General features: G+C 35.1%; 1 protein-coding gene across 5 annotated transcripts in view; it reads right to left on the minus strand.

Annotated features, from left to right (window-relative positions):
- SNX13 (sorting nexin 13) overlaps positions 1-27,370 on the minus strand; it is a 139,440-nt gene that overhangs the window by 88,684 nt on the left and 23,386 nt on the right. For 4 of the 5 annotated variants that reach the window (XM_017526925.2, XM_037737892.1, XM_017526928.2 and 1 more), the window contains exons 2-5: positions 7,618-7,730; positions 4,237-4,339; positions 2,462-2,551; positions 988-1,109 (exon numbers count right to left, since the gene is read on the minus strand). In XM_017526925.2, coding sequence (XP_017382414.1) covers positions 988-1,109; positions 2,462-2,551; positions 4,237-4,339; positions 7,618-7,730 — 428 coding nt within the window. Of the gene's footprint in view, positions 1-987; positions 1,110-2,461; positions 2,552-4,236; positions 4,340-7,617; positions 7,731-27,370 lie in introns of those variants that run through there. The other variant, XM_017526929.2, reaches the window with a different exon arrangement.

The following is a 27,370-nucleotide window of genomic DNA, read 5'->3' on the forward strand; positions in this document are numbered from 1 at the left end:
TGTGGCAGGCTCCCAATAAGGTTGGGAAACACATCCCATTGCCCTTCCTCTAGAGAAAACAGCCTGAAGGGCAGCATGAACTGGAAATACCTAGCAGGGCAATCTTTGTGTGTGATGGTAGCAAACTATTTTGATGGAAAAAAAAAAAAGTCAACAAACTCATCCAAACAAAAAATCTTTCTTTCAATAATAATTGCTAGAACACAAGTATTTCCTTTCATATAATGTGGCCCATTAAAAGGCTTTCAAAAAGTTAGACATCAATGATGGCAAAAAAAAAAAAAAAAAAAAAAAAAAAAAAAAAAAAAAAAAAAAAAAAACCCCCCAAAAAAAAAAAAAAAAAAAAAAAATCCTAGTAGTTTCAGTACAAGAATAGAGGCCAAAATACTTTCGTCATATGGGAAGCAGTACATAGCTGGTTTGTAAAGTAAGAATTTTAGTTTATCTGACAGGAAAAGTTTCTTAAACTCACCAAAATATACTTCTTTTCTGAAAAATACAAATTTGAATATTCTCCACTGACTTATGTTTCTTCGGTCCATTCTGCTCCCTCTAAGAGGACTTCCAATAGGTATGTGCCATGATTAGGAGAAGAGTTAAGGCAAAACTAAGTGGAGAAGAGCAGTTATACTGCAACTAACCTATTTTCATAGCACTCACACAAAACAGAGGTTCTAGGGAAGAGGGGGGAATAGTATCAATAAGTAGGGTAACATTTGAAAAGTCACCTAACTTGGACCCCAAAAAAATTACCACACAGACTCAGTAGGGCTTAATCAAGATAAACATTCTGTAAAAACCTCAAATCTGGGGTAATTTAAAGGTTTTAAAGGCTACAGTTCTAAAATCTTGGAGTTACCCCACAATAATAATCTGCTGTCCTACTTACCTTTTAATAAACAATTCCTCCCCTTAAAAGTTATTTTCCTTACTGGTTCAAACTATACATCTAAATTTTTCTGCATAAATACAATGCAGTGTCCTTACCTAGTAGCAAACTGAATTAGTGCATTTTGAAGAGTCTGCCTAATTTCAAGAAGAAAAGATTCATCATCGCTTAGTGTATAATACCAATACTGGACATAATCCCTCAAGGAAAACTGGATAACCTGTAACAAAAATATTGGGGGAAAAATATTACAACTTTTTAAGATTTAAAAAGATACAGATAAGATTTAAAAAGCATGCTGTATCTGGCAATTTACATTTACACTCTACATATTAATTTATGGTGGTAAATGCCTGCCTTCATTACAAAAGCATCGACATGCTAAAAACCATTTGAAACATTTTTAAATTATCCTGGTAGCCCAACTTACATACTGCCTAGATTAAAAAAAAAAAAAAAAAATTAGGTCAGGCGTGGTGGCTCACGCCTACAATTCCAGCAATTTAGGGGGCCGAGGAGGGTGGATCACGAGGTCAAGATATCAAGACCATCCTGGGCAACATGGTGAGACCCCATCTCTACTAAAAATACAGAAATTAACCAGGCATGGTGGTATGCACCTGTAGTCCCAGCTCCTCGGGAGGCTGAGGCAGGAAAATCACTTGAACCTGGGAGGCAGAGATTGCAGTGAGCCAAGGCCGTGCCACTACACGCCAGCCTGGTGACAGAGTGAGACTCCTTATCAAAAAGAAAAAGAATTAAAACACTATCTATGGCCAAGGCCCCCATAAATCCAGGTAAAGACAGAGTTTGCAGAAATAAAATAAACTTTCCATGCTATAATCTAATAAATAAATCAATCAGTTTAATGAAATGAGATGTAAAATAATAAAGAATATAAACCCAATTTTTTAAAGATTATATCATCAGACCCATCGAAGTCTAATTATAAAAATGATACAGGAGTTCACTTAATTTTACTAATACCTTTGATACTGCCAACAGTATTTAGACAATAAATAAATATACAACCTCAATGCATAATTTTTACAAACCAGATAAACTAAATATTAGTAATAAATTTTAAATTCTAAAGTACACATTTTTATAATAATCATCTAATCAAACAAACATCAATGAAAAATATTTCAGGGGGCATAGTTTCTTGCCTATCTCTAATTTTTTAATGTTTTTGGATCCAGTATTTCATTTCCATTTTTAAAAGATAATAAAACCAGTAGGAAAAAAAGTCTAATTTACCACATCACTAAGTTTATTGATCAACAAAAGAGTAATACTTTAACTGTAAAATTTTAAGAAACACTATCAAATATGTCAGTAAAAACAATTTTTCTAAATGCAAATTCAATCAAAAAGCTTTTATATAAAGTAAACCACCTCACTAAAAGTGAGTTAATAACTAAGGAAGCATCTTCACATATAAAATTTGAGGATAACATTATGAAATTCCAGGGTATTAGTTAAAGAGCAAAAAGTGTTTCTTGGTGTCTTCAAGAGAAATACACCTAACACAAAATCTATGCAATTCAAATACCACAAACTGAAACTCACTTGCTGGAGAGGTTCATCAATTATATTGGCACCGGTCAATCTTCTATCAATCTTAATAGTCCTGGCTTCCCGTTTCATTTCTTCTAAGCACTTAAAGAAAATCATAACATCTTACTGAGCAGTTTTTAATCTAAAATCTCACCAGTTTAATTCCAATTGAATACTCAATGTAATATCCCTTCATTATCCTCAAGTCAATAACCTTATTTGAGGTGCTAGTATAAGCCAACCACTAATTCTCAAGGTAACAAAATTAGATACTCCCCAAAAACTATTATCCTCAAAAATTCAATTAAATCAGCAAACATTATTTAGAATGTGGGAAAACTGCAAATGTATAGTTATGCTGCTGCCATATTTCAACAAAACTTTACAACTACAAAATTAGTGTTTCATGTGAGTCAAACTGTCTTTATTGGACATTCTCCCTCTTTCCCCTACCATTTCTCAGTCCAAAACAGTATACTAGCTGCCAAATAATTGTATTTTTAAGCTGATTTTACTTGGGGATACTTTTTGGCAACTTAAGAAAATGTATTTCTCTACTTTTTAGTGTTCAGAAAGATCAGTGGCCTGAAAATTGGGTGAAAGGTAGTGAGAGACTCCTAAAAAAAGAAAACCACAAATATATATAAATATAGAGATATAGACATAGATATCTACATTAAAAATACATGCTTCACATTATAATATGAAATCAATGAAATTTTTTTATAAAACATACTTATAAATCATATTTTAGAAACAAAAATCAAACCCAGTTTTTATACCATCTATTAAAAAATGGATTATAGAAGACCTAACCAGTCTTGAATATAATTTATTACTGTTAATGATCTTAATTCTTAAAATATTTCCTATCCTCAGTATATACTATTCAAATGAATGTACATTATAAATAGCTAAGAAATGGTTCAAAAAAGAAAAGGTTAATTTCCTAAGACCTGTAAGCAAAGTAAAAAAATATGTATTAATATGAGTCCTAAAGGAGAGAAAAGTTCCAGGTTATAAATGTTTAAATATTAAAAATCAGTTTATCAATATAAAAGTCAGTGGAATAGAGTGAAATTCTTTTATTAAAAGTAATGTAAAATCATATTGGACATTATTTAACTCTACATCTCCTGCATTTTAGCATAAAATACACAAGTTATTAACTGTAAAGAAAGCTGTTACTAGTATCAACTCCAAGCCATTTGCCTGTCTTAATACAAAATAAGGCCACCTCAATCACACAAGAATAGAAGGTACTACAAATCTGAAGCCTATACAAATCCAATTTTATTTATAGAGTATGATCCTAAAAAAATAAGAGCATAGCACCAATGAAGATGATAAAAATTAGGCCTGAATTATTAAATTTATAGATGCTGCATAATCTAATTATAAGCTATATTCTTCAAAGTGATGAAAAGTATCCATTTTTTCCCTCTGGTAACTCTGCAATTTATTTCATTCAAACCAAAACATTCATTGACATTCTTACAAATCATATGTATGATGCTTTGAAATTCTATGATAAGATAGCAGGAAAAATACCCAAAATAAACTAACCGATTTATTTTTCTCAAGTTTGTATTCCCACTTTTTAAATCTAACACTAAGGAAATTTTTTAGATGGCCTTTAAAAATATATTTCCTAAGTATAATTAGACAATCTCCCATTACTTGCCTGTGAGCATTAATGAATTATAGGAAAATTTGTCAAGCTATATACTCTATTGTCATTGCAAAGAACTGGACTTTGAGGTTTCATATTCCCTCAAACTATTTACCTTAGGAACCCCAGTTGATGTTGGAGGAAGAAATGAGTGTTCACACTGTTCTAGGTACTTCTCTGAGTTTGTTTTTCCAAACAGGAGAGTAACCACTAAACCCCTAGAAAGAAAAATTTATCACAAATATAAAAACAAAATTTTCCTATAACTTAATGAATCTACTACAAAGAATATTTTTCAGAGTTCACAGATGGCTTATCATTCACTAAAAAGTCAATTTGTGACTTTGGCAAAGCAAGAAATTGAAATATTTTATTAGTTTCTTAAGTTTAAAACAACTATAAACATTTTGTGAATTACACAATAAGGCCTTTTAAAGTTTTAATCCAATATATTTCCTAAAGAATCTTAAGTGACATTTTCAAACTTAAGAAAAATCAGCCCTCATTAAACAAGCAGGCTAGCTAATAACCATGGATAAAGACAAATGAGAACTAAATCTGTACTAAATGACCAAATTCTATAGCTCTCTTAACCAATTAACATGAGGTATTGTATTTCGATAACTTGCCAATATGAATACAGAATAGAATAAACAAATAAAGGCTACTCAGGGACAAAATAATCCAATCTATGATTTGTTTAAAATAAGGCTGGAATTAGGAAAATATAAATGTATCCCAAAAAGGTTAATTATTTTTTAAAATAATTACAAGATCCAGGAAGATATATGGTGATGTAGAACTATTTCACTCTAAGTATTAACTAAAAATTATCAGTATTTCATAGATTTAAAATTTACCAATAAAGCAAAGTACTGGAAATCCATCAAAAAATTTTAATCTTATAGTAATCTTATAATGATTCAAAGACTGTAATGACAGGAAGGGAAGAGTAAAAAATTACAGACTGTCAGTCTCAACTACTGAAAGGAAGATTCCCAAAGTCCTCCATTTTTTGTGGCTACCTGCCTTCTCACTAGTCTTCAGTACAAGTATCACAAAGTAGGGGTTGAGGGTAGAGAACACAAATAAATCAGTTTACGTCATTAATTCTGCTTTTGTGTTTTTTTGTAAAAGGCTGGTCTCAGAATTACCGCTAAATTTCATCTATCTGTGTTAAAGATGATATTAAGATTCAAGTTGGCCTGATATTTCAGTTTTGCCTGGTTATTAAGCATATTTACAGACACAATAAAATGTTTACATTAACACTGTGTTATTAAAAACATAATTATCAAGAAACAGACTAAGACATTAACTTTTGCCCACAAGTGTATAATGACAGGAAGGCAAGATAAAGAGCCGTCTGATTTTAAAGTAATCTAAATAGTAGTTTCAGCTATAAAGTTTAAGTAATAATTTAAATTTCAGTAGAGTACAATAAATAATTATATAACCCAACTAATATAACAGAACAACACAAAAGAACCATAATACAGTACTGAAAGTATCCTATAACAACGAAAAATCCCCATGTGTTTTCTTTTCCAAAAGCATTCTTTATGTTAAAAAAAGAATGGGGGTTAACTTTGACTATAAGCAAAACATATACATTATCAACACTTTAAAGAGTAAACAGCAGAACTTAAAAACTTAACTTTTATTAGAAAAAAAAAAAAAAAAAGAGAGAGAGAGAGAGAGAGAGGGTTCCACAGACCCTACCATGTGACTCAATATTGTCTAAAGATTGTTTTAGTACAAACTGTCCTCTAGTATCCCACCTTACCTCCAAATTCTTACAAAATTTTATAAGCATTCGAAAGATTTTTTGAAATTATTCCTTGATAAATTATGACATACGAAAAAGAAATAACAAAGGTTCTCATGACTTTAAAAATGAATAAACTTTGTGCAGAATCTGGTGGTGGTTTTTTTCGAAGACTTAAACATTTTAAAAATGAATACATTGATCACTCTTCTCTTTTTCCCAAATCTTATTTGCAGCAGTTGAGTAAAAAAGGAATAATTCTTCACTTATCCACCTTCCAAGGGCTCCTACCTTAGCCTACAAAGCTGCAATATTCTCTCTTTAAAGTATTAGGGAATACTGTGAAATCCTTTTCCTTCACTCTTACAAGGGCTAATTCAATTCATAAAATTAGGAGAAATTTGTACCTTTCAAAAATAAAAAAAAAGTCAAGACAAGTAATTTCCTTTCCAATCAATAAATGCAGCCTTGACTCTGAGAGGGAAAGGTACAACCATGTCACTATTCAGCCATGTGGTGGCCTTAACAGCAACTGAGGAGTGTAATTTGGAAACCCATTTGGCTGCAGATCTGTATTATCTTTAATCATCTTTATCATCAATAAAGACACTCTGAACTCTTTGGCTGATATAAGTTTAAATGTTTCAGTACACAGTATCATATCTAGGCCATTAATATGAAAATACTAAATCAAACATAAAATATAGTTTTATGGAGAGTCCTTGATGTAGCTGCTCATTTCTTCTCACTTGTTCAAGTGTATGCTCCCTATAGAAAGACTATAACATGTCTATCAAATCTGTACCCCCAAAAAAGTGATAGATATATTTAGAAACTACTCCTTCAGTGTCTTAATAGTTTCTCAAGCTACTGTTTATATATGCTATTCAATTTAGCTAAATAGTCTAAACCTATAGGCTCAAACAACTCCAAATATCTGGGGTCTCAAAAGATTGTTCAGAAAGAAATCAGTGTTCATTCCACAACTAATTACACAAATATATAGTATAAACATACATACACACATATTAACAACAAAATACTCATTTCAACTAAGTTACCTTGGTGACAGTGTCTAAATAACAAACATCCCTTGTCTATACACTTTCGAATATTTCCTTGTAATTCATGTCTGACACCAAATGCTCTGCATACAAAGCTACAATAAATTATGACTGAAACCTCTCTTGTACAGATTTATCAACTTAAGGGAAAATATAAACATAAACCAAATAACTATAAAGAGAAAATGACAAAATCAGGTATTTGAATTTTCTAGACCAAAATGACAACATTCATTAAAGGAAAAAATTAACATTATTGTTTGAAGTCCAATCAATGAAACAATTTCTGTAAAGTAAAACTCATGTGTAGTCTCAATTTAACTTACTTACCTTAACATAATGCAAAAATTTTTCCAACTTTAAAGGAGAAATAACACCAAAAAAATTGAAAAATCTTTAAAACTACATATTATCACCAAAAACATAGTTCATACCTTTAGAAATGGACATTTTATTATTGAAGGACTACCCGTATTTCTGATACAAATAATGACAATCATTGTTTTTATTTGTACAGCTATCTTCATTTTTTTAACTTCAGGAAAAGCAATTTACTAAAAATGGCATTCACAAATAAATCTTACTCTCGTTTCTCACAGTCATTGGTTTCCATTTGAACGAGATATGACACACAAATTGTAAAATTATAATTGAGTATACTTACCCACCCACAAAGCAGAGGATATAAAATGTCAAATAAAATATTACAAAGGGTCCAAAGGTTATTAGAAACAGGACAATGCCAAGGCTTCCCCATCCCCATATGGATAGACTGGCCTGAAATAAAGCAAAAAGCGTTAAGTAAATAAGTAAATAGTCCTCCATATGAATTAGAAAAGAACCAACAAAACTTCTACATAGTTTTAAGTTTCTTCTTGTAAACATTTATGGTATTATTTCAGTAACTTCTGAAAATGTGAAGTGTACACTTGAAAATTTATCTCCAAAAAACAATATACAAAATCTATATACAGAGAGATTTATAGAACATCTACAATTAATTTTTAAAAATGCTAATGATAATGCAAAGGTATAGGACAGAAATAGCTACACAAACTGTTAAATGAAATTCTGGCATGAGAAATACAACAAAGTATATATAAAAAACATTTTTTATTTACATTTACAAATATATATATAAAGGATAAGTAGGCTACAAAGTTATACTTATTTAGAATATTTCAACTTGAAATTAAGTCCCAATATAACTACAGAATAAACAGACATTTTTTCAGAAATTTAAATTTCAAGGTAAGAAATCCTTATCTCACTGAAAACTGTGATATTATTTTACTCAAATTATGTGTAGAAACTCATACAATTATAATTACAAAAGTTCCAACTTCCAGTTACCAAAATTTACTATGAGCTCAACAAAACATTACCAGAAAGAATTCGTCCATTAAAAACAAATTATTTCATGCAGAATTATACTGTTTTAGCCAATAAAAAAATATTCTTTTATTAAAGGCAAACTGGATTTTGTCAATTTAAGTCATTATAAATAAATACATGTATTCAATTGAACAAGTTCCTATATCCATTCGTCTTGCACTGTGAGGTAGTACACAAAGGAAGCATTTGTCCCACTCATGCCATCAAGGAACATAGAGAAGAATGTCCTATAGGAATGAAACAATTAGACACTGAACCAAAAGGAAATAATAGAAAGCATTATAAGATGCTACACTAAACAAAATTAATGACCAAAAAAACTATAGGACAATAAGTGCTGTGAATTATGAAAGAAAGGGGTGTTTTATGTATTCATTCATTCATTCACTTACTCACCAGTCACTCACTGCTTCCTCTCTGCCAAGCACAGTTCAAGGTACTGAAGATAGCACAAGGGAATAAAACATACCCTCATAAATTCTAGTAAGGTGAACACAAACATACCCTCATAAGTTCACATAACTTTGTAAGTTTACATTCCAGAAGGGGGGAAAAAGAAAATTAACTAAGTAAATATATAGTTATATCACATGGGGATAAGTGCTATGGAGAAAAATAAAACAACTATATAGGTCTGGTCTAAGCAACTACAAATGATTAGATGACAAATCAACAGAAATCCTGGACAAGATTTATTTAGGGAGACATAAAATACTGAGTCTTTCTATCCCAAAATGACATTTTTTCCAATTGATCATATCTTCTTTTATGTCCCTCAGAGTTATATAACTCTTATTTACTCATTTGTGTTTTCTTAATCCTTGTTCCACATCCTAGCCACTTTTACCTTTTAACCAAAGGACAGAATGTCTGCTAATGAAGTTTCTGCTCTGCTTCCATGTTCTCTCCTCTCTGAATCAGAAGGGAATACTATTTCACCGAAAGAAGTGTCCTCTGACTTCCTTCTAGGAGCTAATAAGATAGACACATTTATTCAGAACAAAGTACAGAGTCACTAAGTTCCTCTAATAATACTTTGCTGAAGTTCCTGATCCACACTACAATATGGCATGTCACTCTCTCCTGGCCTGTATGTACAGCTTCCACTGAGAAGTCTGCTGCCAAATGTACTGGAGCACCACTGCATGTTATTTGTTTCTTTTTCTCTTGCTTTTAGGATCCTTTCTTCATCCTTGATCTCTGAGGTATCTTGTATCTTGAGGTAGTCTTGGGCTAAATCTGCTTGGTGTTCTATAACCTTCTTGTATTTGAATACTGACATCATTTGCTAGGTTTGGGAGGTTCTCTGTTATTATCTATTTGAATAAATTTTCTACCCCTAACTCTCTATCTTCTCTTTAAGGACAATAACTCTCATATTTGCTCTTTTGAGGCTATTTTCTAGATTGTGTAGTTGTGCCTCATTATTTCTTATTCTTTTTTCTCCTGTGTACTTTCAATTTGCCTGTCTTCAAGTTCACTCATTCCTTCTTCTGCTCTATAAGTTCTGTTAAGAAATTCTGGTGCATTCTTCAGTAGGTCAACTGCATTTTTCAACTTCAGGATTTTTGCTTTTTTAAATTAATTCAATCTCTTTGTTACATTTATCTGATAAGATTCTTAATTCCTTCTCGGTATTACCTTGAATTTTGCCATATTTCCTCAAAACAACTATTTTGATTTCTCTACCCAAGAGGACATGTTATCTGTCTCCAGGATTGGTCTGTGGTATCTTCCTTAGTTCACTGGGTGAGGTCAGTGTTTTCCTGGATGGTCTTGACGCTTGTGGATGTTCACTGATGTCTGGACACCGAAGAGTTAGGCATTTATTATAGTCTTTGCAGTCTGGGCTTGTTTGTGCCAGTCCTTCTTGGGAAGGCTTTCCAGGTATTTGAAAAAACTTGGGTGTTAGGATCTATGTTTCTAGTCACTGTAGCCATATATACATTAGGGGCAACCTAATCCTACTAATGTTATGGCTCTGAAAGTCCTGTGGTATTGCCTTCATGATCCTGAATAAGATGTGGAAGAATTATCTAAACTACCACGCAGAGAATCTTGTTCTCTTCCCTTTCACTCTCCCAAACAAACAGAGTCTCTCTCTCTCTCTGCTAAGTTATGTGGAGCTGGGGGAGGTCCACTGTGACTGTACTGGATTAGACCTGAAGCCAACAAAGCACTGGGTCAAACCCAAGACCTGTGGTAACCATGGCCTGGCCACTGCCTATGTTCACTTGAGGCCCTAGGGCTCTACAATCTGCAGGTAGCAAAGCCAAATAGGCTTGTGTCCTTCCCTTCAGGGTGGCAAGTTTCTCATTCCTGAGCAGGTTAAGAGATGCTGTCTGGAAGCCAGGGCCTGGACATGGAAACCTCAGGAATCTACCTGCTGCTCTACTCTACTGCAGGTGAGCTAGCACCCAAGCCACAAGATGATGTCCTTCCCATTCTTCCCTCCCCTTTCCACAAGCACAGGAATCTCTCCCCACGAAGAGCACAGTCCCAGGTCCATTGCAAGTACTGCCTGGCTACCAATATTCATTCAAGAACCAAGGGCTCTTCTGTCAGCTGTGGTGAATGAGACTCCCCCTTCAGGGCAGTGGGCTCCCCTCTGGTTCAGGATAGGACCAGAGATGCTATACAAGAGCCAAGACCTAGAATCAGGAACCCCAAGGGCCCATCTGGTGCTGTATCCCTCTGTAACCAAGCTGGTATCTAAGCTGCAAGACAAAGTCCCCTCAACTCTTCCCTCTCCTTTTCTCAAGCTGAAGTCCCTCCTCATAGTCACAACAACTGGAAATCTACTTGGTCACACCTAAAGCCAGCATTGCATTACCCAATGCAAATGTCTCTGAATCTCACCCAAGGGCCATGCAAAGTACTGCCTGGGTACCACTGCTGGTTACTCAGGGCCCAAGGGCTCTTTAGTCAGCAGGTAATAAATCCTGCCAGGACTAGGTCCTACCCTTCAAAGCAGTAGGTTCCCTCCTGGCAAGGGTGTGTCTAGAAATGCTGTCTGGGAGCTAGGGCCTGAAACAGGGGCCTCAGGACTCTGTGGTAACTGGTACCCTGTCCTACTGTGGCTAAGCTGGTATCCAAGCTGCAAGACAGAATCCTCTTCACTCTTCCCTCTCCTCTCCTCAAGCAGAGTGAAGGAGTCTTTCTCAGAGCTGCAAGGTACACTACTTGAGGTGGGAGGAAGGGTGGCACAAGCGCTCCCTTTGCCGCCCCAGCTGATGTCTCACGGGTGGTGTGGTGGCTCCAAACCCAGCACAGCACCAGGACTTGCCCAGGAATTGCACTCCTTGTGGCCTAGCCTGACTTTCAAGTTTATTTAGAACCCCAGAGCACTTTGGCCTGCAGTGGTAAGGCTTGCGAGACTCAGGTTCCAACCACTGGGATGGCCAATTCCCCTATGCCTAGGGCTGGTCCAAATGCAATGTCATCCATGGGCTCTGGCTGAGTTTTATCCAATGCAAAGTCCCACAATCACTGTGTTCTCCCTCCCCGAAGTATACGGATTTTCTCTCCCCACCACTCAGCTTCTGCCAAGGGATGAGGGAGGGATGGCACTGACAATTCAATACTGTCTTTCTTAACCTCTCCAGTGCCGCTTGCAGCAATATGAAGTTAAAACCAGCTACTGTGATGAGTCATCTGATTTTTGGTTCTTATGAAGGTGTTTTATATGTGCATAGTTGTGCAATTTGGTGTTCCTGTGGTGAGGACAATCAGTAGAGGCTTCCATTTGACCATTCTGCTCTGCCTCCCCCAGCATTCTATTTTTTAACCAGCTGTTTGGACTGAATTATATAAATGTTTTAATTTCTTATGTTCAAATTATATCTTTCACAATGAAATTTTCAAAAAAGAGTCAAAATTAGTTGATATGCAGAATATTAATGTACCAATTTGTTAACAATGGGAAATACCTGATTTTTCTAAAAACTCAACTTTTTATATTCTAACAGGTGTTTTATTATTTACTTGAAATCATTAGCAAAATCACCTAAACCAAACTCCTATTCATTCATTCATTCAACAAATACTTGTGAATTTCTACAATGTGCCAGGTGATCATTTAATAGTGAAGAAACAGCCATTACTGTCGTGTTTAAAAAAAAAAAAAAAAAAAAAAACTAAGGCCGGTATGGTGGCTCACACTTGTAATTCTAACACTTTGGGAGGCCGAGGCAGGTGAATCATGAGGTCAGAAGTTCGAGACGGGCCTGGCCAACATGGTGAAACCCCATCTCTGCAACAGATATTAACAAATTAGTTGGGCATTGTGGTGTGTGCCTATAATCCCAGCTACCAAGAAGGCTGAGGCAGGAGAATCACTTGAACCCAGGAGGTGGAGGTTGCAGTGAGCCAAGACTGCACCATTGCACTCCAGCCTGGGCAACAGGGTGACAATCCATCTCCAAAAAAAAAAAAAAAAAAACTAAAACAGGATTCTTGCCTTAATTAAGTTTGAAAGATATGTTTAAATTCTAGAGACTATGAAAATTAGACTTTCCTAATCAAGCAAGTGCAGTGCTAATTTACTTGGTAATTAATCTATTATAACAGTTAACTTCATATGTTAAACTGTTCACTGAAGTATCAGAATAGTGAATTGTTCAAAAATCAAGTTATGTTATTCTTAGTGTTCTCATATGTTTAATTGGCTGACATTAAGAAAAATATTTAATCTAAGACCATATAAAAATAATTGGTTTCTAATTATTTCCTTAAATGATACAGGATGATAAAATTTAGGGTAATTTTCTTCTATGTAAAAAACCTTTCACAAATTCAAACAAGTATTTTCTCAAGAGTTGCCCTATAATGGAATCTGAAGAATAAATGTCTTTAATACAGGAGTCCCCAACCCAACCCTCGGGCTGCAGGCCAGTAAGAACTGGGCTGCACAGCAGGAGGTGAGCATGCAGCAAGTGAGAGTTACCACCTGAGCTCTGCCTCCCCATCAGATCAGCAGCAGCATTAGATTCTCATAGGAATGTGAACCCTGTTGTGAACTGTGCATGTGAGTGATCTAGGCTGAGCACTCCTTATGATAATCTAACTAATGCCTGATGATCTGAGGCAGAAGAGTTTCATCTCAAAACCATCACTTCTACCTCGAAGTTCAGGGAAAAACTATCTTCCATGAAACTGGGGCCCCGGGTGCCATAAAGGTTGGGGACAGCTGCTTTAATATATTACCATTTTCTTTGCTAAATGTAATAATCGACATTGAAATATCCATGCTGGCTGGTCTCAGAATCACTCACAACTGTGAGCTGGAAGAAACCCTCAATATCATCTACTATAATACTTCTCAAACTTTAGGGGTATTAAATACAGTTTGTTAAAATGCAGATTATGATCCAGTATGTCTGGGATACGGCCTATAGTTCTTTCATTTCTAACAAGCTATCAAAACTGTTAGAAGGTAGCGGCATAGTGCTCAAAAACTACAGACTCAGGACTAACTGCATTCAAGTCTTACCTTTACTATTAGTTGTGTAACCACTACACACCTTCATTTCCTCACCTGTGTCATGTGGTTACTGCAGGGAGCAAATGAGTTCACAGTCCAATGGTCAAGTTTGGCTTAATCACTATTATTATGCAAAGTAAAGCAATAAAAAAAGTTTTTAAAATTGCATAAGATTTGATCCTCAGCAAATTTTGACTCTTCAACCCATAAAATTTGTCAGCTGACAATTGCCTTAAAAGTCACAGAAAGAAAACAATGCTAATAACATAAATGAATGCTTTTATCTAAATATTAGTCAGTTTAATATGCCAAGAAGTAGCCAGAAAACTACCTGCAATAAATGAGTATAATAAATTCCTGGCCTGAAAATCAATTTATTCATGTATCTTCTAAATAAGTAATGGAAAAATTTGAGTTGCAAAGGGTATCTACTTATTAGCCTGCCCAGATAATCTACCTTCCTTCCATGATTGGTTTGAACTCAGTGACATGAAAAGACATTAAAAATGACCTCTCCTTCCATGATTCTGAGAATTAAAAAATGTCAATGCAAACAACACACATGCATCCTGAAAACAGAAAAGAAGTAGAAATAATTGACCTTGTGATATTTTCTGCCTATCAAGGCATACTGATATTTATCTTATTTGATTCTCAAGATATTTATGATATGAAAGATAGCATAATATGGTACTTACAGTCAGAAATTACAGAATACTCATCAGCATCATGAAGGGGCTGAGCTGTGATATCATCTCTCAAGTCTAGCTGTAACAGACTGGTCCAGTAACTTTATTCACAATCACATAACTAATTCAGTGCTTAATTTAGATTATCAGTGCCTAATTCAGCTAATTCAGGTGTAGATTATCCTGGTTCATGTGGAGAGTGGGAGTTAAGTGCGAAATGCTGTTTTCGATCAGCTGTTTTATATCAGCTATCTTAGAAGAGACTGTCAGAAATACCACAGAAAGGAACTTGGACTCTGAGATGAATCTCACCAGAATGGGTCAACCCCTCTCTGAGTTATATTCAGCTGGTATATTCAAATACATTATATGGCACAGGGCTGCCAAACAGATAGGGCTAAGGATCTTACAGTTGATACTACTTCAGTGCAAACTTGGGTCACAGAAATTATATATGTAGTCCTACAATAAAAATAAGTAGCCATAAGAAGATTGGCCAATTGGCCTTATAACAAGTGCAGACTGTTTTCCTCCCACCTTATTGTATCCACATTAAGTTGAACATTCTTCTCCAGGTAACTTCAATAGGATGTGCTCCTGATGTGAAATCTTTTCTCATTCAACATCATAGAATAATTTAACCAAGGCCAAGTACACAGAAGCTCCTCATAAAGCATGAAAATTACTAACTAGATAAGTGAAGTGAGGGAAGGAACAGAAAAAAGAGAGAAAAGGGGAGACCAAAGGAAAGGGAGAGAAGAAAGTGAAAAGGCAAAGGACCTTAAATTCAAGTGCTCTTCCTCAGTCTCACCCCATGGCTTCAGACACAATGTTACATACTCTTACACTGCAACCCACACCAACACCCCATCCTCAAAAAAAAAAAAAAAAAAAAAAAAAAAAATTGGTAGCTTGGGCCTTGTTCTCCCCTGGGACTCATATACAGAAATACTGTCCTTCTGGCTGCTCAACATACCCTGATGCCAACCTGCATCAGTATTTCCTTTTCAGGGAATAGTCACACATGAATCATCAATACATTTGTTGGGTCAACTGGTCCCAAACAGAAATATTTTTTTCCACTCACATCTATTTAAGGTAACTAGTATATCCTTAGAAACTGGAGATATGGTAAAAGTTTTCAATTCAGCTGTGAGACAGCAGAGTAAAGGGCCTGTAGAAAGAATAGACACCTCAATCAACTACTCTTGTCTCTACGCTGGCTAACTGGCCAGCAGGCAAAACAATAACCACCAGACACCTGTGCACTTTTTCCTCCCTCTCCCACTGAGAGTGCCCACAATAATTGATGTTATACATACACCTCTATGAATTTTCAGTTCATTGGTAATAGAATCTATCTCCTTTATGATATAAGTGTACTTTTCAACTTCATACATTTTCAAGAATGAATTACATACATATATGTAGGTCTCTATCTAAACATATCTTTTTTTATTAAAGCAGTAAATATAAAATACCATAGACTACTACAGGCTTATAGTAGACTACAAACATCCAATTATAAAGAAAATACAAGATACCAAGCTACATAGATTCAGTGTTTTTAAAACTAGATTATATAAATTACAAAATGCCAGAACACAGTTTAAAACAATAGCAGATATATTCATAATGCGTATTATTTATTCAGGATACAAACAGATTGGTTGCCATACAGTTCATAGACTAGCAATCACTGAATTTGGAAGAAGCAACCACAGGATTAAAATAATCAAAAGAGTATATTTACTGAATGCTTTCCCTGATACAATAAGAACAGTAACGGTATTTAAACCATGGGTTGATGGGGCTGCATAGTAAAGAATAATTCTGCCAAGCTTACAGCAAATATTCAAAGTTTCCAATTACAAAACTACTAAAGATTCCTCAATTTCTGATAAAACATTTAGTTATATGATCAAGACTGAAACAAATTAATCAAAGGAACTTTTTAGAAACTAAACTTTTCTGGCTATACATGTTTTTATACCTTAACAACTTTCTATAATAAAAATATTTTAATTTTAAAATTTACCTTCAATTTTCACCAAAAAGGAAACACTACATTCTTTTATTTTTAGACTGTTAGTATTTGAAAAAGAAAAAACATTTACTTCCTTTTGTTTCCATTTGACAGATAAGTGGTACTTTAAATTCGTTTAGGAATGGGATTGATTGTATATACTATACGTCACAGAAAAAGGAAGAGTGTTGCCTTAAAAATAATTGAAAGCAAAAATAATTGAAATAATTTAAATAAATGGATGTAAACACTTCAAGTTTTTGAGTTCAGGAGATCATAAAGATTATTCTTGAAAACCCCATTGACCATCTTTGAACAATGCTAAAAATTCCACTTGGAGAACTAGATGATTCCAATTCTGGAGCAGGAAATAAGTTTAAGATAAACCTGGAACACCACGAAGCTACCAAAGACTACTAAGAATATGTCAAGAGGACTCAGGAGACAACCTAAAGGGGCACCAACTGGCTAGAGATGAAAGGAGCAAGAACGTTAGCTCAATGGATTTAAACGCTTCAAGGTTTTGAGTTTTGGAGATCATAAAGATTCTTCTTAAAAACTCCATTGATCATATTTGAACAATACTAAATAGCCAACTCAGAATTCTGAAAAGTAGTTGAGAATTAAGCATTTATCAAAGTAATCAGAGAGGTGATAAAAATCCAGATTCTCTTTAAAGAAGTATTCCATACAATAAAGAACACATGACAGAATTAGAGTATCACCATATGGCAATCCTTAATGAATTAGGAGTCTAGTAATAACCTAGTTGTTACTGCCACTTTGAGGTGGGGGGAGAAAGCACGTGTGCAAGTGTGCACAGACATTATACACCTCATGAAAGAAAAATGCCCACCACTATCTATGAAAGAATTTTGATGGGAAAAAAAAAAAAATCAAACCTAAATCTAAGAAATGCAGAAGACTGAGAAAATGTTTCACTACACTGTGGAGCTTATCTAAGCAAAACTTAAACTGTGGATAACACTAAAGTGCAAAGACATAGTTAATTCAACAAATGAGGACATGGTGGAACAAAGGAGAGTTGGAGAAAAGGAGTTTGGTGGAACCTACGGAGTAAACTGCAATGTGTAAAATTTATTCAAACGGATTTTAACAAAAATATAGTGGAAGAAGAACAAAGAGGAGGAGGAGAGTAAGAAGGAAGAAGAGGAGGGTGAGGAGGAAAAGGAGAAGAAATGCAGTGACATTTTCTGAATATCTGATGATATTAACATAGTGCATTTTTTGCTGACCTAATGGTACTATGGTTGTTTTTAGCCAAGTGTGGTGACTCACACCTGTAAGCTCAACACTGGAAGGCCAAGGTGGGTGGGATCACTTGAGCCCAGGAGTTCAGAACCTGTCTAAGCAATATGGCAAAACCCTGTCTCTACCAAAAAATTCAAAATATTGGCCAGGCATGGTACTGCACACCTGTAATCTCAGCTACTTAGTAAGGGTGAGGTGGGAGGATCGCTTGAGCCTGAGATATTGAGGCTGCAGTGAGCCGAGGTCATGCCACCGCACTCTAGCCTGGGTGCTAGAGCCAGACCTATCTCAAAAAAAAAAAGGGGCCCTTACATTTTAGAAATGAATTATCAAATACTTACAGATGAAATCACATATTTGGAATTTGTTTTGAAATAATTCTGGAAGCATAGAGTGGAGAAAAAGTGAAAAAGGATATAAATGAAATATAATTGGCCATGAATTAATAAATGTCTCAGCAGGTCATGGGCACAGGGAATTGATTATTCTACTTTTAATGTTTGAAGTTTTTCATTAACTTTAAAAAAAAAAAAAAGCAACAATCATAAAATTCACTTGGACAGTAAATACACTTCCATTTCTTAAGTATCTACCACAGAGAGATAAATAGCCCATAAGCATCATATATGTTTATAAGCCAGGAAACTAATGTAGAATTAAAATTTCCTACAATTATACTGGAACAACATATGCATGGCACTTCAATTAAGAAAAAAATTACTTTAAATATGAAACTAAGTAATGAGCTTTAATATTCTATTTTATGTGTGGGTATGCATACATTTAACACAAAAACTACTGTCCTTCAACCCAATTATTTTGGATGGTTCACACTGATTCTATTGTTATTAGGTGGGTATGTGTTAGGCCTTAATGATACAAAGATGAATGAGGCAGTTTCTGCCCCTATTATGCTCAGAAGCTAAAAAGGTAAAATATACATGTAATGATAACATAAGTGTAGTAAATGCCACAATAAAGAGATTCACAAAGTGTTTGGGAAATACAGAAAAGATGACGCCTTTAGAGTTTAAATATGTTTAGAACTCATTTTAAATTGTCTTCAAAAGGCAGTTTTGCAGAAGAACAATAAAAACCAATCTCTTTTATTTACAATTACCCAACTCTTTCCACTAAAATTGTACCACCCAAAACCAGTTACTAACTTTATATGCTAAAGATTTTGTAATTTCCAAAAACAAAAACTTGAAGTGAACAAGTGTTCACAAACGTTGAGGCTACTCAACAGTGTACCCAAAGGGAAAGTATTCTTTAAAACTCTTGATTCAAAACCAGAACATAAATTAACATGTATTTAGTGAACCTAAGCCCAATGCTCAAGGCTATTTACACTTTTACAGGTTGTGTTTGTTTAAAAAAATACGTCTCTCACTCTCTTCGAGACTAGAATTTAGTGGTACCATTAGAGCTTACTGCAGCCTCCAACTCCTAGACTCAAAGGATCCTCCCACATCAGCCTCCTGAGTAGCTGGGAATACCAGCATGTACCACCTGCCCTGGCATGTCTAAATATATATAAAGATTTCATTTATAAATGACAATAAAGAAAGACTATGATTCTTACTCTACATATACTAGTTTGTGAGAGATAAACGCACTTTTCAAGAGTTTCCAAAAAGTTATTTTAAAACCACATATAAATAATCACAAGCACAGGATGACTTTACAAAAGAGGAAGAATGACAGCCAGATGGCACTAGCCATGAATTATAATAAACTGATACATAGACTTATCAGTGTCCAAAGAACAAGTGAAAGAGAAAAAAAAATGTAAAAGCCAAAATTCATTCAACTTCTAATAAAACACAGAAAAACCTAGTTCCACACAGTATTAAAATTAACTTAGATTCATCTTATAGTTTTCATCATCCCTAATATTAGTATTAAAAAGTAACAGATCAATAGCTCTGATACAGAAAACCTTAAGGAACACTATAAACATACATAAAATATGTACCACACAACTTAAAAAAAATTATTTGATCAAAATTTTAGTTAACATGGTAAATTCACACGTACTTAAGTTCCAACTATACTCCCATCTCAGAGAAAAAAAAAAAACAATCACATCTCCTTTACTCAGGAAGCCTACTCCATGACTTCCTCTTATAACTTAATCTGATATGATCAAAAGCTGGTTAGATCAAGAATCAATAATCAAATTATAGTAACTTGTCACATATTTTTTAAATTATAATTTTTAATTGTAAGATCTAATTTTTATACAAATGGAAATTTCCATGGGAAATCTGTTCCTAAACATGAACAAACAAATTCAAAGAATCATGACTCTTTCCACATCTTCAACCAATAGCATAACCAAAGGTCAATTCCAAATATCTCTTTGATTTTTCTATAGAATGAATAGGAAACTTCCGGAAAATTTCTTTAAACTAATTCAACAAAAATAAATTAATTAAGATAATACAGTCAGCCCTAACAAATCATCTGTGAGTTCATTTGGTATACCAGGTGTTCAGATCTTTAAAGCCACAGACTGCAAGAAATATTTCCATTCATGTTGGTTATGTTCTTGAGGCAAAACACCAAATATTTCTGTACTAAAATATGCAGGACAAAATAATTAAAAAAAAAAAAAAAAATCCTCCCTAACAGCCACTCCAATTTCAAGTCCCAGAAACAACAGGACCTCAGTAAATAAGGAGCCAAAGGTGGCAATGATTGATTCACTGCCAGTACAGTCACTACAGATGGGTTTCAGCCCATTTGACTTATCACTCACTCAATCTCTAAATCTTCTAAGCCCAGGGATTCAGTCTGTCTCCTTTCCCACTAATTTTCTGTAGGTTCCAGTCAAAGTTTTTTTCTTATCCTACGACGCAACAGAAGCAAGTACATTTCAATACCTCAGAAGGCGACACTAGTTAGTCTTCGTTACAAAGAATGTAAGGATTAAGAAAGCAATCAGAAACTGACAATGTTTTATCTGACCAACACAGAACTTTTCAAAATTCTGAGTAGGCATTTAAAAATCTGGATTTCTGGCTTTTCTTGAAAAAAAAAAGAAATATCTGGAACCAGGAATCAGTGGACTCACACATCTGCAAGGCAATAACTGGATAAAACTAAGTTGGCGGCAACATCCCCCCTAAAAACGAGCCATGAATGCTTTAGCACTGCCACAGCCCCAACACTTGCTATAAGGTTTATCTCATGCTAAGTCCAAGACATGATATATCACAATTTTACTGCTGTTTTGATCAAAGTTGGGAAAGTATACAGAAAATAAAAGAGACTAAGAAAAATTAATACTACTATGCAAGTATGCCTTTGATTACCTTTAAGCAGAAGAAAGCTTGCAGTTCCCAGGATTCTATTTTTTACCTTCCTCTAGTCTTACTATATACGCAATCCTTGAGTTTTCTAGTCCAGCACTTATAACTACCCATATGTAATATGACTTCCAAAACCATGCTTCCAGCTCAGATGTATCTCCTGAGTTTCAGAAACTTATACTAAACTACATACTGAACACTTCTACCTGAAATTTGTCATAAGGATCATAAACTTATCATGTCCAAAATTAAATTCATTGAAGATCCCAAATGTTTCCTGTATTCTTTTACTTTTTTAAAAGGAGGCATCAATATCTACTGAGAAGAGAAATGCTAGATTTGCCTTGGATTACCCTCTTGGAATTTTTCAGCCAATTAGCTAACAGAGCCTGCCCATTTTATATCTTAAGTATCTTTTGAAACCTCCCTTCCTCACAGCCAGAGCTTGACACAAAACCTTCATTATAGCTGCATGACTACATAATTCCTGCTTGTCCCTGTATTCCATCCTCCTTACTGCCAAAATGACCTTTGAAAAAGATTCTAAAATATCTCACTTTTCCATAAGCATGACTTGCTCTCTTGCTTCTTTTCTCTAGGATGGATTACTTTACTCTCTAGCAAAAAAAATTTAGCAAGTTCTCCTCAAGAACCAACTGAAATCTGTATCTTCCATGAAGAAAACCTTCCCTCATAAACACCTCACACTCTTCCCAAATAGATGTTGTTCCTTGTATTCTCTGCTGCCATTGCACAATTTACAATTCTATGGTAGTTACTTATGCATATTTGCCTCTTTGAGGCTAGAAGGTTCTTTCTTTCATTCAATAAGCATTTACTTAAGTCTATCATGTGACAAGGATAATAAAAGCTTGTAGTTTTGTAGGAGACAACATACATATAATTACAAAACAATACAGTAAGTAAAATGACATATGATTTAGTTACTACAAGACATTAGGAAGGAATAATGTCACCTGGCTCAGTTGGAACAAGGAAAGGGGGTCAATCAGAGGAAGCATCTTGGAAAAAGTGACACCTTAGTCTCCAACAAGTATAAGGATATGGCCAGGTGAAGAACATAATTACTGATAAAGAGACAATAATATGAGTAGGCACTGAAGCAAGAAACGGGGTTCTGTGTGTTAAAAGAAAGCCCTTACACAAGAAAAGGACATGAAGAGACACTTCACAAAAGAAACATATGAAGAAAAGCTCAACATCACTGATAATTAGAGAAAGGCTAATAAAAAAAAAAAAAAGAGACACCATTTCATGCCAGTCAGAATGCTGACTACTACAAAGTCAAGAAACAGATGCTGGCAAGGTTGTGGAGAAAAAAAGGAACACTTCACACTGTAGGTAGCAGTGTAAATTAGTTCAACCATGTGGAAGACAGTGACAGAGTATGGCAATTCCTCATAGATCTAGAGGCAGAAATACTACTTGACCAAGCAATCCATTACTGGGTATATACCCAAAAGAATAAAAATCATTCAATTATTAAGATACATGCACATATATGTTCACTGTAGCACTATTCACAATAGCAAAGATATAGATTCAATCCAAAAGCCCATCAATGATAGACTGGATAAAGAAAATGTGATACATATACACCATGGAATACTCTGCAGCCGTAAAAAGGAACAAGAGATTAACAAGATCACATTATCCGCAGGGACATGGATGGAAGTAGAAGCCATTATTCTCAGCAAACTAATGCAAGAACAAAAAACCAAATACTGCATGTTCTCACTTGTAAGTAGAAGATGAATGATGAGAACACATGGACACACAGCAGGGAAAAATACACACTGGCGCCTGTCTGAGGAGAATAGCTAATAGTTGCTGGGCTTAATACCCAGGTGATGAGACAATCTGTACAGCAAATCACCATGGTACATGCTTACCTATGTAACAAACCTGCACATCCTGCACAGGTACCCCTGAACTTAAAAGTTGAAAAAAAAGACAGATATGAATAGTATTTAACCTATCTTAAATGATTAAAATTTTCTACAACATCCATTGATCAAATATAAAACGAGACATTATTTCAGTAAATACATCATAGCAATACACTGGCCTCAAATTTAAGAAGACTCAAAACCAAGCCCTACAAACTGACTCCTACAGAAAAGGTAGAAGACAAAGAGATTTGACCAATACTGTCAATTAAAACCAAAAACAGCTCCTTCAAAATAGCCAATACTATTTCAGTGTTGCTATTTCTTCTTTTAATTATTTTCCTTTTATTTTGTGCAATAAATAGACTGATGTTTAATTAGACCTCCAAACTCATTCCCGTAGATTCCAGGAACATAAATATAATAAGGGAAAAGAAATTCACCTTAGCTTGAATAAAAGGAAAAAAACAAAATACAATTCAATAAACCAATATACCATTGGAAAAATGACAGATAAAACTGGTTGAAAAATATATTGCAAAAGATGCACCAAGAGTTCATACCTCAAATAAAACGACTAATTTTTGGCTCATTTTCTTTTTCAAGTCAGCATTATCTCAGCATGATGGAGGACAGGGCAGACAAAAACAAACTGGAGGTATGTACAATGGTGCTGCCACTGTGTAAAAAAAACTGGCAGTTTTTCAAAAAATTACACACAAAATTATGATATGACCCAGCAATTCCACTCCTAGGTACACATCCAAAATGATTTAAAACAGGTACTCAAACAGAAACATGTACATATCTGTTCATAGCAGCACTAATTACAACAGCCAAAAGGAGGAAATAACCCAAACATGTATCAGTGAATGACCAGACAAACAAATTGTGGTATCTACCTGTAATTCAGCCATGAAAAGGAATAACATGCTGGCACACGCTGCAACATGAATGAACTTCAAAAATACATTAAATTTGACATACTGGGCAGGATTATTCTAATATATATATATATTAGGAATATATATATATTTCTATATATATATTTCTATATATATATTTCTTATATATATATAGAAATATATATATTTATATATATATTTCTTATATATATTTCTAATATATATATTAATATATATATTAGAAATATATACAAAATGTTAAATGAAAGAAACCAGACACAAAGGCCACAGATTGTATGATTTCATTTATATAAAATAGCCAGAATACATAATCCATAGAAATAGAACTCAGATTTGGTGACTGCCAAGGGCTGGGGGGAGGAAGAAAATGATGAGAAATTGCTTAATGGGTACAGTCTTCTTTTTAGGGTGATAAAAATGTTCTGACACTAAAGAGAGATGGTGATTGCATACCATGATGAATGTACTCAACACCAATGAATCATTCATTTTTAAATGGTTAATTTTACATTATATCAATGTTAACTCACTATCAATGTTTTGTTTTAAAACAAAACAAAACAAAACTGGGTGCGTTGTTAAAAGACACAATTTCTAATTCTAGGCTAGGTAATTATTGCTGACCTCTCCAAGCCGTGGTTTCTTCATGTATAAACCAGTTGGAAACAGCTGATATCCAAGGTCCCTCTCATTAACTATATCTGTAGCAATGAATTTATAAATAATTGTATCATATAGGAATATATCTGAAAGACAAAGCGTGAAGTACTAATGTTCTCAGCAACAGTTTTTCAGGAAAGTCATTAGAAAGCTAAACATAATTGCCATGCACAGTGGCTCAAACCTATGATCCCAGCCCTTTGAGAGGCTGAGGCGGCCAGATCACTTGAGGTCAGTAGTTCGAGACGAGCCTGGCCAGAGTGGTGAAACCCCATCTCTACTAAAAATGCAAAAATTAGCGGGGCATGGTGATACATGTCTGTAATTTCAGCTGCTCTGGACGCTGAGGCAGGAAAATTGTTTGAATCTGGAAGTGGAGGTTGTTGCAGTGAGCCAAGACCACGCCACTGCACTCCAGCCAGGGCGACAGAGCTAGACTCTGTCTCAAAAATTAAAAAAAGTTTAATTGCTTCCCATAATAACTTTACATAAAAATGGATGTAAACATTAAAAAATAATGCAAGGCAATTCTGCAGAGATTACAATATGTTGTTCAGATTATTGTCTTTTAGCAGTCAAACTATTTCTATACCCAAGGATAGAAATCACAGAATCAAAAATAAGTAAATTTTTAAAAAAAGAGATCTACAAAAAAAGGCTGGACTGAATAAGCCTTGGGCATTTTCCCCAGTATCAATACTTTCTGGCTTTAAAAGATACTCTAGAGTATCATATAGTCTGAGGTCACTAAATGCCGGCATTCTATATTTGCAATTAGAGTCAATCCAGGCAGATTTTTTTTCCTGAGATTGTGGATCAGAGGTTTTTAGTGTGCCTCAGACACTTGGAATGAGCAAAACAGTATATAAAGATCAACTCTGCAGGCTTTAATTCAAGAAAGAAAACAGGATTCACCAGAATAGCAAAGGACACTCCAGAACCCAGGTAGGAGAAGGTGGGCAGGCAGCCACAGGGACAGAGAAAAGTAAGTGAAGCTCCAGTACACAAAAGGGGCAGTCAGTATTCCTCTGCGACTCGCCTTTACACTAGAGATCTGTGCAACCCAGGTTATGGGAGAACACCCTGTGCATCTCGCAAACACTGACACTGAATTAGAAAAAGTCTGAGAGACTGAGACAGGAAAAGATACCAGGAAAAGCTGCTGGCATTTTCCCAGGCATGGGTATAAGAGGAAAATGTCTTTTTTCTTTTCTCTTTTTTTTTTTTTTTTTTGACAGTCTTTTGCCCAGGTTGGAGTGCAGTGGCATGATCTCGACTCACTTCAACCTCCTGCCTCCCAGGTTCAAGTGATTCTCCTGCGTCGGCCTCCCAAGTAACTGGGATTACAGCACGCAAAGCTAATTTCTGTATGTTTTAGTAGAGACGGGGCTGCACCACGTTGGCCAGGCTAGTCTTGAACTTCTGACCTCAAGTCATCCACATGCCTTGGCCTCCCAAAGGGCTAGGATTATAGGCTTGAGCCACCAGGCCCAGCCAGAGGATGTCATTTTTAATCTGGGCTCATACAAAGTCAGTCACTGTTTGGCAACCTGGCAGCAGCAGCCATTGCAGATATTTTAGTCTCAGGCCAGAGATTGGAGTACTTGCTCTGGAGTGGGGAAAGGACTCTCACAGCCAGAACTGAGTGGCGAGTGTGGAAAGCACCCGAGCAGCAGACACTGAAATTAGACTTTCCTATCACAGGACTGGAGCAGGAAAAGACTTCAGAGGCTGAGATTTCTCCTGCGAGGCAAGATTTGTAGCCAGGGACAGCTCTGTGACCTAAAACTGGTCTAAGTGTGTCATTGCTGGTACCCCAGTCCACTTTTTTGGACAGTTCAGGGAGAGTGTCCCACTAGTTCTGAGGAGTGGGAGGGAGGCAGACTCCACTCCCATGGAGTCCTAACCCTTGGCATGAGCTTCCCCTGAGGGAGACGGGAGAGCAGCCCACCAAAACCCACCTTGGGTCAAAGGAAACACAATGCCAATATCCCTTATGACCATACATGCAAAAACCTTCAATAAAATACTAGCACACTGAATCCAACATATGAAAAAGAAAATCCATATGAAAAAGACAACTCACCTCCATCAGGTGGGCTTTATTCTTGGCATGCAAGAATGGTTCAGCATATGCAAATCAATAAATGTGATTCATCATATAAAAAGCATTAAAAACAAAAACCATATATGATCATCTCAATAGAGTCAGAAAACGCATTCAGTAAAATCCAAAATCCCTTCAAGATAAAAATCCTCAACAAACTAGGCATCAAAGGATCATACCTTAAAATAGTAAGAGCCACCTATGACACATCTACAGCCAACATTATACTAAATGGGCAAAAGCTGGAAGCATTCACCCTAAGAACTGGAGCAAGACAAGGATGTCCACTCTTGCCACTTCTATTCAACATACTACCCGAAGTCTTAGAGCAATCAGGCAAGGAAAAGAAATAAAAAGCAACCAAATAGAAAAAGAAGAAGTCAAACTATTTCCCTTAACTGACAATATGATTCTATACCTAGAAAACCCTACAGATTCTGCCAAAAGACTCCTAGACCTGATAAGCTATTTCAGTAAAGTTTCAGGGTACAAAAATCAATAGTATTTCTATAGGCCATTAACATTCAAGCCAAAAACCAAATCAAGAACACAATCCCACTTACAACAGCAACAAACAGAATAAAATACCTAGGAATACAGCTAATCAAGGAATTAAAAGACTTCTACAAAGAG

This window comes from Cebus imitator, unplaced genomic scaffold, assembly GCF_001604975.1.
Source record: "Cebus imitator isolate Cc_AM_T3 unplaced genomic scaffold, Cebus_imitator-1.0 Scaffold45, whole genome shotgun sequence".
NCBI lineage: Eukaryota > Metazoa > Chordata > Mammalia > Primates > Cebidae > Cebus > Cebus imitator.